Genomic DNA, 14,555 nt, shown 5'->3' on the forward strand with positions numbered 1-14,555 from the left:
AACGTCTGCCGAGGGGAAACTAAAGCAGTTCAGTCATTTTTAACAGCAGTGACACACACACGGGTACACAATCAAAACTACACACTTCTGTCCTTTATCAGTGTCCTCTTGGTCGCATTGGGGTTTAGTTTGGTGGTGGTGGTGGTGGGGGGGGGGGGGGGGGGGGGGGGGGGGGGTCCTGAACCGGGTCCAGACCAGCAGGTCAGCGTGTCGACAGTCCAGGGTCCAATGTCACTTTGTGGTTTGGAAAATAAAGTAAAAAGCTGTCTTGGGGGGGGGAGGGGGGCCTCCAGAAAGAAAGGCATAGTAAAAAGTAGTTCACGTTGCTGAGCGTGTGTGTGTGTGTGTGTGTGTGTGTGTGTGTGTGTGTGTGTGTGTGTGGTGTGTGTGTGTGTGTGTGTGTGTGCGTGTGTCTGCTAAATGTAGAACTGATGCAGCGCCAGCTCGTCCATGAAGGGCTGCACCAGGTTGTCTGTGGCGAAGTAGAAGACCAGGCCGAAGAAGATGGAGATGGGCAGAGCGGGCAGGGCCTTCTTGAAGATGGCGAGGAGGAGCAGGGTCAGACACAGGCCCTGGGGGCAGAACACAGCACAATGACAACCTGCCCAGCTCAATGTGAGGCTTCTTATAGCAGCTCGCGGTCGGCACAACGCCAGCTCACACATTGTGCCCGGACACCAAAATAAGCAGCCGCTCACTCACGATGAGGATGGCGACGAAGCAGGCCAGGGTGGTGTTCCAGTCCCCGCTGGCGGTGGCCGAGGCCTTTCCCACCAACATGCTGTAGAAGATGAAGTCCCCGAGGCCCAGCTTGACGCCCCCTGACAACAGCAGCAGCACACCACAGTCAGGGAGGAGGCCAGTCCCACCCAGCTGTAATTACTGTACACACTACCTCTCCCACCCGCATTTACTGGAGCGTTAAGTCACGAGGAGCAGGAACACATATAGTTCACACAGCAGACCAGCAATTTCCATCAATAAGAACTTCCTCATTTTCTGGGACTATAAAGAGTCGCAGTAAAGAGAAGGAACTGGAACACAAATAGTTTGTCTCCATGTAGGATCGTAATGTCCTCCTCCTCAATAGTACTGCATTATTGCTTTTCTAAAGCAAACTCCCCCCCGAGGCTCGTCTCCCCCCCGAGGCTCCGCTCCACCCCGAGACTCGTCTGGGTGTTCAGCTCTGACACTCACGTTCCTCATCGTCGTCTTCTGGAGTAGGGCGGGCATTGGGCATCTCCTGGATCTCCCTGCGGCTGTCCTCGGTGGACTGGAGCGGTCCCAGCTGGTGCTGCTGCTGGTCCACCCAGCCCGGGCTGAAGCCCCCGTCGTCTTGGGACGGACTGGAGGGGTCCGGAGACGCCGCTGTGGCTGAACACGTGACATCACACAGACATTTAGAAGCTGTAAACATGTATGTGGACTCTGACCTCCTCACTCACCTTCCTGCGTCTCTGGTTGAGGCGTAGCTGCTTCTGTGGAGTTCCTCTGCGGCCGCTCGGTGTCGGCCATGTTGACGAGCCACACCATTGTAGCTGAGGAGGAACCATACAGGCAAAATAATTTTACTTACGGGACCTCAAATCAACGATCAAATGAAGCAGGGAACTATGGGATCCAGTCACGCCTCTACTAAGACCGAGAACCCTCAATCATCACTGCTGAAAGTCAACATCATTCCACAGGACAGGCGTCCTTACTCAGGCCCCGCCCACAACGGCCAAAACCCTCTTTCTTCTCCCCGGCATTCTCAAAATAATTCCGTTCACATGTCTACTATGTTTACTATTGCAGCGTCACTATTGTAGAGTTATATTGCAGCATTACTATTGTAGTTACAACTGTAGCGTTACTATAGTAGCATTACTATTGTAGCGTTACTATTGTAGCGTTACTATTGTAGAGTTACTATTGTAGCGTTACTATTGTAGCGTCAATATAGTAGCGTTACTATTGTAGCATTACTATTGTAGCATTACTATAGTAGCGTTACTATTGTAGCGTTACTATTGTAGCGTTACTATTGTAGCATTACCATTGTAGCATTACCATTGTAGCATTACTATAGTAGCGTTACTATTGTAGCATTACTATAAGCGTTACTATAGTAGCGTTACTATTGTAGCGTTACCATTGTAGCGTTACCATTGTCGCGTCAAAACGCATTCATTATACAAGCCTACTTTTACCCACTGAGCCAAAACTGGTGTCCTATTGTCCCTTCAGGGCCGCAATCGGACACATTAGTTTTTGGTATGAATGTCCTGGACATTGCATGGACGTCTCGTCTGGGAGTCATATGAACGTCAGTGAAAAAAAATCCACATTAAGGTGCAGAAAATAACCTCTGAAATACGCATCAACAAACAAACACGCATGAACATCAGAATTAAAAAAGAAAAGGTTCAGACTACCGGAGCTCCAGTCCTCAGTACCATCATAAACAACACAGGGCTGAATATTAATGCTAGTTTATGGACATTACCTTCAGACAGAAGCTCCACAGACCAGGATCAGCTTCTGCTGCTGCTCCTCAGTCCATCATTTTTATTAGGAAATCCAACATTTCCCAGGTTTCCCTGTTTGAAATTGAACGTCTGTCTGATTTAAAGGGATGTTTAAGACTAGCGCCCCCACACCTCAATGGTGAGAACAAGAACTGCATGCAGGCCAGCAACTTTATTAAAGTGAAAGAGTGAAAATTCACCCTCATGCACAAATAAAAATAGACTAATTTAACACGTGACAAAACTGAAAACAAACAAAAACAAAAAGGATTCGCACCCTTTTTGTAGCGTTACTATGGTAGCGTCCCACAGGATGTTGGAGAGGAAGACGGGTTTCTTGTTTTATTACTGCATGCAGGCACACGCACACGTTCGAGTTGTCCCTCCTAACTCCTTAACTATGGACTTTACCTTAACCCCTGGATGACATCACAGGGTTAGTGAAAGGTGTTAGGAAGCTTCCTAATGGAGTTAGTGAAAGGTGTTAGGAGGCTTCCTAAAGGAGTTAGTGAAAGGTGTTAGGAGGCTTCCTAAAGGAGTTAGTGAAAGGTGTTAGGAGGCTTCCTAAAGGAGTTAGTAAAGGTGATAGGAGGCTTCCTAAAGGAGTTAAGGAAAGGAGTTAGGAGGCTTCCTAAAGGAGTTAGTGAAAGGTGTTAGGAAGCTTCCTAAAGGAGTTAGTAAAGGTGATAGGAGGCTTCCTAAAGGAGTTAAGGAAAGGTGTTAGGAAGCTTCATAAAGGAGTTAGTAAAAGGTGTTAGGAGGCTTCCTAAAGGAGTTAAGGAAAGGAGTTAGGAAGCTTCATAAAGGAGTTAGTAAAAGGTGTTAGGAGGCTTCCTAAAGGAGTTAGTAAAGGTGATCACGGTGGTGTGGCAGTCAGACAGCACTTTCAATTAGTGACGTCATAATAATGCGACAGCGGCTCAAGTTGACGTCTGCCATGGTGGGGAAAGAACTACAAGTTTCTGAAAATGAACTACAAAAAGTTCATTTGGGTTCTAGATGATTTCAAGTTGTTCTAGGCAGATTATTGCTTTGGTAACTTACATGATCTGCTCCTTATTCAGTCATCCTGGGTTTCCCTGAACGAGCGGGTTCCTTTAAATGTTGTCGCCGCAAGGAATTGTAGGGGAACATGAGCTGGTCTCCTTTGGTAAAGGAAGCATCAGTGGTTCCTAGGCTAAAGAAGGTTCTAAAGGAAGCATCAGTGGTTCCTAGGCTAAAGGAGGTTCTAAAGGAAGCATCAGTGGTTCCTAGACTAAAGGAGGTTCTAAAGGAAGCATCAGTGGTTCCTAGACTAAAGGAGGTTCTAAAGGAAGCATCAGTGGTTCCTAGACTAAAGGAGGTTCTAAAGGAATCAACGAGCCTCCTTTCCTTAGCTTATTGAGAATTCAGACCGTCCTTATCATGGCCGCCACACTAAACAGTTCCGGGGTTCAGGAGAAGTGATAGTTGAGGAGTTAGGAGGAACAAGTCGGACGAACCTACGGCGTGTCTCCTCTCCCTTGCACACCTGACCCGCCCCTTTCTCCACTCAGCCAATCACAGGCCAACTCGCTCTGATGGTGCATTCAAGGAACACAAAAGAATGGGAACGAACAGAACGTGATCGCGGAACCCTAACTTTACAAAAGTAACTATTGCAGAGATGTTACACTACTTGTGTTGTTTTAATGAGTATAAATATGGACGGGTAGTGATTCCTAAAAACTGAATTGACGTGTTGATCCTTCCCACAATGAAATGTAATAGTATCAGTGTCCTTACAGGAATAGATGAGAGCTGGAAAGATGGGTTCGTTTCTCTCCTGAGCCGTTTCCACCAGGATCCTCAGAGGCCCTTTGGGACAAAGCACCGCCAGCAGATCTGAGAAGGACAACACCAACAGGCCAAAGATGACTTCCTCTTATCATCATCATCATCATCATCATCATCAAATCTACGGGAGGGAGGGAGGGAGGGAGGGAGGGAGGGAGTGTTTTCTGCCTAAACTGCATTCATTATTAAGCCTTCAACTCTTGTTCCGTCACCACGGGCAGGATTTAGCCTTCATCCTTCTCATCGCCATAAGTCAACCTTTGTGTTAACCCCTTATGAGAAAGACAAAATGTAAAAACTGCCAGAACTACCAAGACAGAAGGGCATTTCACATAAATCTTGTGTTTGATGAGGTTTTGTCGCCATACATGTAACCTCATGAGAACTTTCGAATTATTGCTCAGGAAGTCCACGAGCAGGACAGGTCTATGGAAGTGAAAACTGTGTTTAATGGACCAGCTTGTGAACATGTCAGTGACTCTGTCTGTGTGATTGGCTCCTGTTATCACCGTCCATCTGCTGTGCCAGGAGTCTGATCTCTGAGGATTAAATTCAGCGTTCACTTCAACCACCCACACATCTTCAAACTGTCCCAGACTTCAGGAGCAAACAACCTAAACCCAGTTCCTCTCAGACTCACAACCGGGTAAAGTAAAAGCAAAGAGGAAAATGATTAAAGAAATAAATACTGCAGGTTTGGTTCTTCATCCTCCATCTGACAAGGAGGAGCTCTGTGTTTTTATTTTGTTCCAGGAAAGAGTCGTGCACATCACATCCTGGCTCTTAATGTGTGAGAGGAAACTTGCGTTTCCACGAGGACCAGCTAGAAATAGTCTCGCCGTTCCGTTTGGTCACACTGGCCCTCAAAGTCCCCCTCCTCCCTCGGTACCTGCTCTCCTTTAATCAGGTTGAATTCCCACAAGAGGCCAGGGGACTGAAAAACATCCCGAGACCTTGAGAGGCACCGGCAGCAGGAGGATTTACCGTAGACCGATATGACGGCCAGTATGAGCCAGGCGGTCCACTCTGGCAGGTACTTGATGAAGACCAGGGCCATGAGGGCGCTGATCATGATGAGGTAGGCCTGCTGGAGCCGCAGGGGGCCTTTCCAGTGAATACACATCATGCCCACCACTCCGAAGTTCCAGATGACGACGGCCAGTGTGAAGAAGTCCATGGCCACATTGTAGGTCTTGAAAACCTCCCTGGGGGGCAGAAACCAGAGGAAGCATTAGGCTGATGGAACATCAGAGCGTTCAGGGTGGGAGGAGAGTGTTGCTTACTTGAGGTAGATGTAGGAGAAGAAGAAGAGCAGGAGGAGGGAGGAGAGGAAGAGCCAGCCCTGGATCACCTGTCAAGTTTCACATCACAGTACAATACATACAGATACTGGCCATGTGTCGGGACTGTGGGGGGAAACACGGGGAGAACATTCAAACTCCACACTGGGATTTGAACCGGGACTCGCTGAGAGGCGAGAGCGCGAACCACTGCCCCACCGTGCCATTCCTCTATTCTATTGACATTTTCTATTCTCTCGTGTGCCACAGTTCCATTTTAACAACGTTTGACTATTAGAACGACAAGGAGCTGCTGAGAAGACTGAATCCCAGTGGGATCAACAGTCTGACCTCGTCCTGCCTCAATACTGGATTTACTCTGACCTCTGACCTCTAGTACCACTGGATAGTTTTACTTTGACCTCTAGTACCACTGGATAGTTTTACTCTGAACTCTAGTACCACTGGATAGTTTTACTCGGACCTCTAGTACCACTGGATAGTTTTACTCGGACCTCTAGTACCACTGGATAGTTTTACTCTGACCTCTCGTACCACTGGATAGTTTTACTCTGACCTCTAGTACCACTGGATAGTTTTACTCTGATCTCTAGTACCACAGGATAGTTTTACTCTGACCTCTCGTACCACTGGATAGTTTTACTCTGACCTCTAGTACCACTGGATAGTTTTACTCTGACCTCTCGTACCACTGGATAGTTTTACTCTGACCTCTAGTACCACTGTGAGGAATCTAGGGAGTCTTTCTCTACTCCTCTCCCTCCCTTCCACCTACATTCCTCCCTTCCCCTGTAACTCTTTGGCGTATAAAGCAGAGTTTCCATATTTGACCACAGCCTGTAGATATTTGCAGTAATAAAGTCAAAGCTTTAGACTCGTTCTGATATAATATCCTGACGTAACATACACCAGACGTTTGCTTTAGCTTGAGTGCAGGATGTCAGGCCGAAGCACAGCACAGCTGTGGTGTGATGAGAGGTTCTGGTACCTTGTAGCAGCGGTACTTGTATAACAGCACGAGCACCAGCGTCATGACGATGATCACGGTGATCATGATGGTGGCGTTCAGGATGGAGTTGAGGGCTCTCTGGGCCACCGTGTCCGTGTCTTCAGGGAACGGGGTGTAAATCCTGGACAGACACAACACCAACAAATACCAAGTCAAACTGGAGAAAGCGCAAAGCAATATTTCTATAGAAAATATGAATATTTATCCATCTCATTGTTTCAAACCAGTGAGATCTTCTCGTTATCCAACCTCTGCATGCAGGGAGTTTCATTCAGGCCAACCTTGTCCTCTCATTGCCCTGGCTATCAGCAGCAGGTCCGTTCACATTCACAACACTGTAATGACCTGGTAGGATTTCAGAGCTGTCTCGGTATGGACACTACGCACTCAGGACCTGCAGCTGCATCACTCCCCCTAGTGTCAGCATGTTTGCATTACATCCACTCAAACACCAGCTGACATCCTTTGGCCCTGAACTTCAGTCGTCCAGACGAGGGTCGTGACACTCACAGTCTCTGCCCGTCGTTCTGGGTGTAGAAGCTGACAGACTTTATGGTTGCCACGACAACCACCATGCAGAGCGTCACAGGGACGAAGAGCATGATGACGTGTTTTGCGCCGTATTTCAAGGTCAGCTCTTCATCCTCGTCCTCCTCGGCATCCACAACTACTGGAGGGCGGGCTGCGGGGGGCTGACCATTCTGCTCCGGACTGCTGCCGTTTCTCCCTGAACCTCCTCCAGCTCCCGGCCCTCCAGTTCCCGGGCCTCCCCTGGTCCGGACTCTGGTCCCGCCACCATCCTGTGGTTCTGGGGCTGGAATGGCCTCTGGTTGGTCCTGGTGGTGTGAGAGAACAATCACATTTAGAATTCCAGAGCGTTTAAGGTGTAAGAAAGTGTCCATATACTAATGTGCATTTGTGTGACGGGAGAATATCAAGTGGTTTTGTCCTCTAAACCAATGAAAAACAAAGAAATTACAGGGGAAATAATGACGGTATCAAGATATGTTCCACCGCATTCAGCGAGACGCGGGGGTTCTTATGAGCCATGGTGCTGACAACGTTTAACAAAGGTTCAACTGAGGTGCTGCTTCAGCTTCAGCTTCAGGTTCAGTCTTTCTTATTTGTCCATGAGCTTCCTGTCTGTCCATTCTCAGGACAAACTGTGAGCTTGAGAAATCTTTACTTGCCATTTAGTGTTTGACTCACAGCTGGAGTTCGATGTAAACACTGAGCTGGTTGTCAAACGGGGTCAACAAAGAGTCCATTTAATGAGGACGCTGAATTCTTTTAATGTCTGAGACACAATTACACAACTTTTTTTTATGTCTTTTTTCCCCCCAAATATAACAAAACAATATAAACACAGAACCTTTACATCAATTTCTTAATAACCCCCCCCCCCCCTACACACACACACACACACACAGTTACTGGACTATCTGTAAGCTTACTAAGCACATTTTTAAACATATTGACAACAAAAGGGAAAATAAAAGATACATAGTCACTTGGGTTAAGTATTAACGTTGGCAGCGGCCATGATTTCTACAAAAGAGATAAATGGCTGCCGGGTAACATAGGATATTCTTGTGGACCCCGTAATGGTATTTAAATTTTTTTCTAGAAGCTTATGACGCAGGGCTCCTCTAATTCATTGGCCATACGCTGGAGGCCGGGTCTCCTTCCATTTAAGTAGAATAAGTCTCCTGGCTCGCAGGCAGCAGCAGGCCATCATGGTTCTAAAGCGCCCAGGGAGACGAGTTGTCCCACATATTATAGAGAATGTCTCAAGATGGCCAAAAAATGTACAACTTTGGGCATAGCCAGAACATGTGTAGTAACGTGGCTGGGCTGGTTTGTCTTTATTAATCTTAGTTAGTCTTTCTTTACATTTTACCATTCTTTTAGTGGAAGTCTTTTAACCCTTCCCTTTACCTGCTGGTACAATGGGTCGTCTGTTGAAGACAAAAAATAGTTAAATAACATCATTAAAGGATCGGAACTCCTCAGAGGGACTTGGGCACAATCTTTGAGGACCAAGTAGCTGGAAAAGCAAAAAGAATCCCCAGTCTGACATGTTAACGGGTTGCGGGGCTCATATAGTAGTGAGGATACGTGTTAAACATGATTCAAATATGATGATGGTCATTAGTGAGCTGGAACGTGCAGCACCGAGGGACGTGGGCCCGGACGGTGGGCTCTGCCAAGCAGAATTTGAAAATGACGTCATTTTGCTCAGGAGTGCCAAACGTTCTTCTAGTTCCTCTGGAGGGTGAACGGGCCTGAGGGAATTCGCTCTCATGCCTTCAGGCAGACGTTATGATGTGCCTAAAAGAAAAAACTAACAGGTACTCAAAGTCCTTCACTCCCTCTGCCATAAAGCTCTAAAACACAGGCCGCGCCCATTTTAAATTACTTCACCTTGAAGACATTTATCCATGTCTTATTTATTGTTTCTACTGTTTTACTGTCTTGCTTTGTGCTCATCTCATCTGGTTTTATAGATTTCTTCTGTTCTGACATTTCCCTGTGTCACATGCTGCTTCCTGACAGATTGGCGACTGACTGATGACTGGATGCTTGCATGTATGTAAATGTACATACTGGAAAACTAATGGACTGGCCCCTTGCAGGATAAATCAAAATGTCTGAATTTGACAGGATAAAAAAAAAAAATAAAAAAAGTAAAGACTGGGCCCAAAAACTGTTTTGTACTGGTATTGAATCCAAAATCCAATATAGTGTAGAATATACTATATTCTACACTATATACACAGCCTCAGGAGAAAACCTTGATACCTGCAAAGGAAAGACTCGTGGAATAACGTCTGAACCTGATGGAATGGGAGGTAACTCTGAAGTTCTGGAGGAATTCAGACACAATTGGACACTAGAACACAAAACAGAGGTAAAGACTGAAATAACAGTAATAATGAGGGACAGAATGTGTCTGACACGAAACCATCAGATCATTAGTATGAAGGGAGCAGCAGGAACAATGCTGCTATAGGCCACGTGGACGTGTGAACTGGGATCATTGGACGTATTCCAGGGTGACACAATAATGATGATCATTATTTCTGAGGTTTTCACAGCAAACAGCATGTTGGCTGACCGGCTCACCATCTTCTCCTGACCAAAGTCTATCGGCTGAACCCCAGCTGCTCCCAGCAGAGTGACATCTGCCACCTCCGGGTGTGTGTGAATGGATGAATTTGACAAATCATGTAAAACATGTTGGGACTCCTCAGTAGGCCTGGGACGATAATCAATATGTCAATTAATCGAACAATAAATGAAATGAACTTGATAGTTTTGTGGACCTCAATATATCGCCATGATACCTCGAGGAAAACAAACTCTGATCGGCCTCAGCACCTAGAGAGACTCTGTGATTGGCCTCAGCACCTGGAGAGACTCTGTGATCGGCCTCAGCACCTGGAGAGACTCTGTGGGTACAGCCGAATAGTCCCTCCTATCTGCTTCCTTATCTACTTTTCCTTAACCCCCTGGATGACATCACAGGGTTAAGAAAGGTGTTAGGAGACTTCCTAAAGGAGTTAAGGAAAGGAGTCGGGAGACTTCCTAAAGGAGTTAAGGAAACGTGTTAGGAGACTTCCTAAAGGAGTTAAGGAAAGGAGTCAGGAGACTTCCTAAAGGAGTTAAGGAAAGGCGATCACGTTGTTTTGACAATCAGACCACACTTCCACTAGGTGGCGTAATAATAATCCGATGGTGGTGAAGGTTAGTGTCGTCTGTCGTGGTGAAGAAACTCCAAATGTGATAAAAAGTAGAATAAGGTGGTTCCTCTCACTTCCCCCTGAGGTTCTAACCTCTGATATAATGTCAAATGTAAATCAAAGGAACAGAGGAACTAAAGGGAAACGGCTGCAGGTGAATAAAGAACCAATCAGAGTGAGAACAGGCTGCACTAAAACTGGACTTTACTGTGTTGGTTCTACAACATCCAGAACATCCCTAGTTGGGATCTGGGTTCTAGATGATTTCAAGTTGTTCTAGGCAGATTATTACTTTGAAAAGGGAGCAGATCATGTACGTTACCAGTCATCCTGAGTTTCCCTGTCTTGTTGTTATTCTGAGTATTAAACGCTGCTGCTCCTGATCAACAGATCCAGGATCTCTGTTTCCTGGTTGACTGGTCCAGACACGTTGGATCCTGATCACCGTTACTACCAAGCAGGTTATCAACTTGCTGGTTCAACCCAGAACTACGTGTTCACATGAAAGGGGCGGAGCTTGCAGCGTGTGACCAATCACAGAGGGAGAAACCCTGCAGAGCAGCTGACTTTACCATAGAGGGGCAGTTATTCGCTGAGATTGTGAAGAATTCAAACACATCCAGCAGCTAAAAGCAACACTGCTGCTGCAGCCAAAGCCAGAACATTCCTGACTTGTTCATGCTGACTTGGTGAGATTAAATCAGATTAATTCATGGGACAATAGATAGACTCATTTTCACTTTATTCCAGCAGAAAGGTTCTAGGCAGAGCTTCCTCACTGCTCTTCCTTTACTTTACATTGACTTGTTCTGAGGCTGAGTTTCCTCCGTGTGAGTGTGTTTCCTTTTGGAATATTAATTCATCACCATGACGACAGGAGTAGTTCTGCGTTCCATAAATTCATGTTTCTGCAGTTCTGTCAGGTGTGATCAATAACCTCATTATTTCAGATCAACCCTCGCGGAGATAAACAGACCTGGAACAAGTCAAGAACAAGAACATCCTTCAGAGCCTCAGAGACCAGGATTTATTTTATTATGTCAAAGAGATTGTTCTAAATACGTTCTCCTGTCCTCTCCTCTGCAGCTCAGCTCTCAACCCATACACCAATCACCATCATTTAAGAATTTTCCAAGACATCTTTTTTCCTTTTTCCCTTGTCCTGCTTATTCAAACCACATTTTGTGATTGAGAACCTTCTGGTGTCAGAACAGTTTTTAACTCCTGCAACAGGAAGAGACCTGGAATCTCCTCCTGCATTTATTGGAAGCTGGCCTGGCTGCTGGACGACTGGGGTGGGAACCCTCAGAGGGAGGGGTGGGGGGGAACGTTAATACCCTTGTTAATACTTTACATCCTATTTACTGGTAACATACTGATCCAAACACTTTCCAACCGTTGTTAGATTAAACCACATTGAGCAGCTCTATCTAGATATTAACATGACTTTGGTAGTGTGTGTGTGTGTGTGTGTGTGTGTGTGTGTGTGTGTGTGTGTGTGTGTGTGTGTGTGTGTGTGTGTGTGTGTGTGTGTGTGTGTGTGTGTGTGTGTGTGTGTGTGTGTGTGTGTGTGTGTGTGTGAGATTTGCTCATTGGGTGTGGTCGGAACTGATGTGGAGAGGACTGCAGCAACACCCGTGGACCCGTAGGCCATCGGGTCTGGACCTCGCCACCCCGGCGGCCCCCCAGACCCGGGAAGGCTCCAGCAAACAAAACCAGAGAGAGCCACGCCCTCAGAAACCCCACCCCAGCCACCCCACCAGCGCCATGCTCAAGGGAGCTCGACCCCCGCATTCCGACTACACTCGCCCCGGGCCGGGGTGAGAGCACCCCCACCCTGTGGAGTGTTGGATGCATGTAGGGGTGTGTCTTTGTGTGTTGAAGAGGTGGCTGCAATGTGTGTGTCTAAGGTGTGGTTTACAATTGAGGGGCAGCAGGGCCCGGGCGTTCTACCGCTGCCAAGCAGCAGAAGCCCGAAAGCGGCTTACCGCCTCAAGACACTGTGTGACTAAAGGCCAAGTCCTCCTCCATAACAACAAGAAGAAAGTCCGGCAGTGCGGGATCCTACCGGACAAAATGACGTCATTTCCTTGGTCCAGCTTCTTCTGGCCGAACAATTTAGTTTCAGCTGTTCCTGCACGGCTGAAACTTCTGCTCTGCCTCGTGCTGCACATGCATGTTCCAGCTCGATAATGACTTTCAGTCATACTTTAATCATATTTATCTTGTAACATCTGGTTAAAATGTCGGAGTGCAGGCTTACGTGATGCACCTGAACGCATCATGAAAAGTGGTCAGCTCCTGTAGTTAGAACCGGACCAACATGGCGCTCGGACAAAAACTCTCTTTTATTACTGGAACAGTTCAGAGAAATGTGTTTCTGAAAGTAATGGAGACGATAAATAAACTGTGCAGTTGAAAAGTTAAAACGTCGCTTCACAGACGTGTGGCTGGGGGCGTGGCCTGCTGTGAGGGGGCGTGGCCTGTGAGTTCGACAGCTTAGAGGCTGACGTCACTGCTGAACTTTTCTTCTTGTTCTTATGGCTTCAAAATGGGAGGATGCGGGGGCCTTCAGTGGAGTTAATCCTGTGGGCGGTGCAAAGTCGGGGCAGGGGCCAGACCGCAGTTAAGATCCAAGAGAGATGAATCTGAAGGCGGAGGCGGAGCGCTGACCATTTATCCAGAACATAACCTGCTCTGGAGCAGGATAGACATTCAGCGTCAGGTACCAGGTGATTTATCCTGGTGAGCAGTGAGCGAGCGTCGTAGTACGGAAAACCAGAGTTAAGTAGTAGTACTCTGCTCTCTGCTGCGCTCCCTGTTGTTGATCACCACACTGTCTGTTGTTTACATTGATGTCGTGATTGATACGTCATTGCTACGAGTCTCACCAGACAAAATCACTTTTAGGAAAAGAGTAATGCAGCCTGCCTACGGGAAAATAACTGTAATCCCTTACTTTACATGTTACTTAAAAAAAGTAATTGGATCCCAGTAACGCATTACTTCTAATGTGTTACTGCCCATCAGCGTTCTGCAGAGCTTCGATCCATTAACTGGGATTATCCGATTTAAAAAATGTCTGGACTGGGAGTCGATCCAGATTAGAGTCTGTGAGCAACGGTGGTCTCCATTCTTTACGAGAGAGAGAGAGAGAGAGAGAGAGAGAGAGAGAGAGAGAGAGAGAGAGAGAGAGAGAGAGAGAGAGAGAGAGAGAGACAGACAGAGACAGAGACAGAGAGAGAGATATCCCCCCCGGCCACACCCCTGAAGGACATCAGAGTAAATATAAACAATGCTTTCATACTTTCTATTTCACTAATACAGAGAAAGTGACACGTCAGGCTGAAAGTCCTTCCTGACACTCCAGAGACTTAATCATTAAACCAGACATTGACCAGCATGTCACTCACCGCCGTGTTCTCAATGTCCTCAGAAGCGTTCGCCATGGTTGGCTCGGCGCACACTTTTCCTCACATGCAACCCCAACAGCTTTCACCCTGGAAACCAGAGACAGAAACATCATGAACCAGAGACAGAAACTTCAAGAACCAGAGACAGAAACATACTGAACCAGAGACAGAAACATCAAGAACCAGAGACAGAAACATCATCAAACAGACAGAAACATCAGGAACCAGAGACAGAAACATCATGAACAAGAGACAGACAAATCAAGAACAAGAGACAGACACATCATGAACCAGAGATAGAAACATCATGAACCAGAGACAGAAACTTCAAGAACAAGAGACAGACACATCATGAACCAGAGATAGAAACATCAAGAAACTGAGAAAGAAACACCAAGAACCAGAGACAGAAACATCAAGAACCAGAGATAGAAACATCAAGAACCAGAGACAGTAACATCAAGAACCAGACAGAAACATCAAGAACCAGAGACAGAAACATCAAGAACCAGAGACAGAAACATCAAGAACCAGAGATAGAAACATCAAGAACCAGAGACAGAAACATCATGAACCAGAGACAGAAACTTCAAGAACAAGAGACAGACACATCATGAACCAGAGATAGAAACATCAAGAACCAGAGACGGAAACATCAAGAACCAGAGACGGAAACATCATGAACCAGAGACGGAAACATCAAGAACCTGAGAAAGAAACATCATGAACCAGAGACAGAAACATCATGAACCAGAGACAGAAAC

The 14,555-nt window shown here is 46.6% G+C and overlaps 1 protein-coding gene across 1 annotated transcript in view; it reads right to left on the reverse strand.

Moving 5' to 3' along the window:
* Positions 1 to 281: 281 nt before the first annotated feature.
* Positions 282 to 14,555, reverse strand: part of psen1 (presenilin 1) — a 15,168-nt gene continuing 894 nt past the window's right edge. The window contains exons 2-11 of the mRNA XM_080479484.1: positions 13,792 to 13,878; positions 7,146 to 7,471; positions 6,615 to 6,756; positions 5,609 to 5,676; positions 5,310 to 5,530; positions 4,275 to 4,373; positions 1,446 to 1,538; positions 1,198 to 1,374; positions 703 to 821; positions 282 to 572 (exon numbers count right to left, since the gene is read on the reverse strand). Coding sequence (XP_080335610.1) covers positions 417 to 572; positions 703 to 821; positions 1,198 to 1,374; positions 1,446 to 1,538; positions 4,275 to 4,373; positions 5,310 to 5,530; positions 5,609 to 5,676; positions 6,615 to 6,756; positions 7,146 to 7,471; positions 13,792 to 13,827 — 1,437 coding nt within the window. The 5' untranslated portion in view covers positions 13,828 to 13,878 and the 3' untranslated portion in view covers positions 282 to 416. The remainder of the gene's footprint in view (positions 573 to 702; positions 822 to 1,197; positions 1,375 to 1,445; positions 1,539 to 4,274; positions 4,374 to 5,309; positions 5,531 to 5,608; positions 5,677 to 6,614; positions 6,757 to 7,145; positions 7,472 to 13,791; positions 13,879 to 14,555) is intronic.

The sequence above is a fragment of the Lipophrys pholis genome, assembly GCF_963383615.2.
Source record: "Lipophrys pholis genome assembly, chromosome: 14".
Taxonomy (NCBI): Eukaryota; Metazoa; Chordata; class Actinopteri; order Blenniiformes; family Blenniidae; genus Lipophrys; species Lipophrys pholis.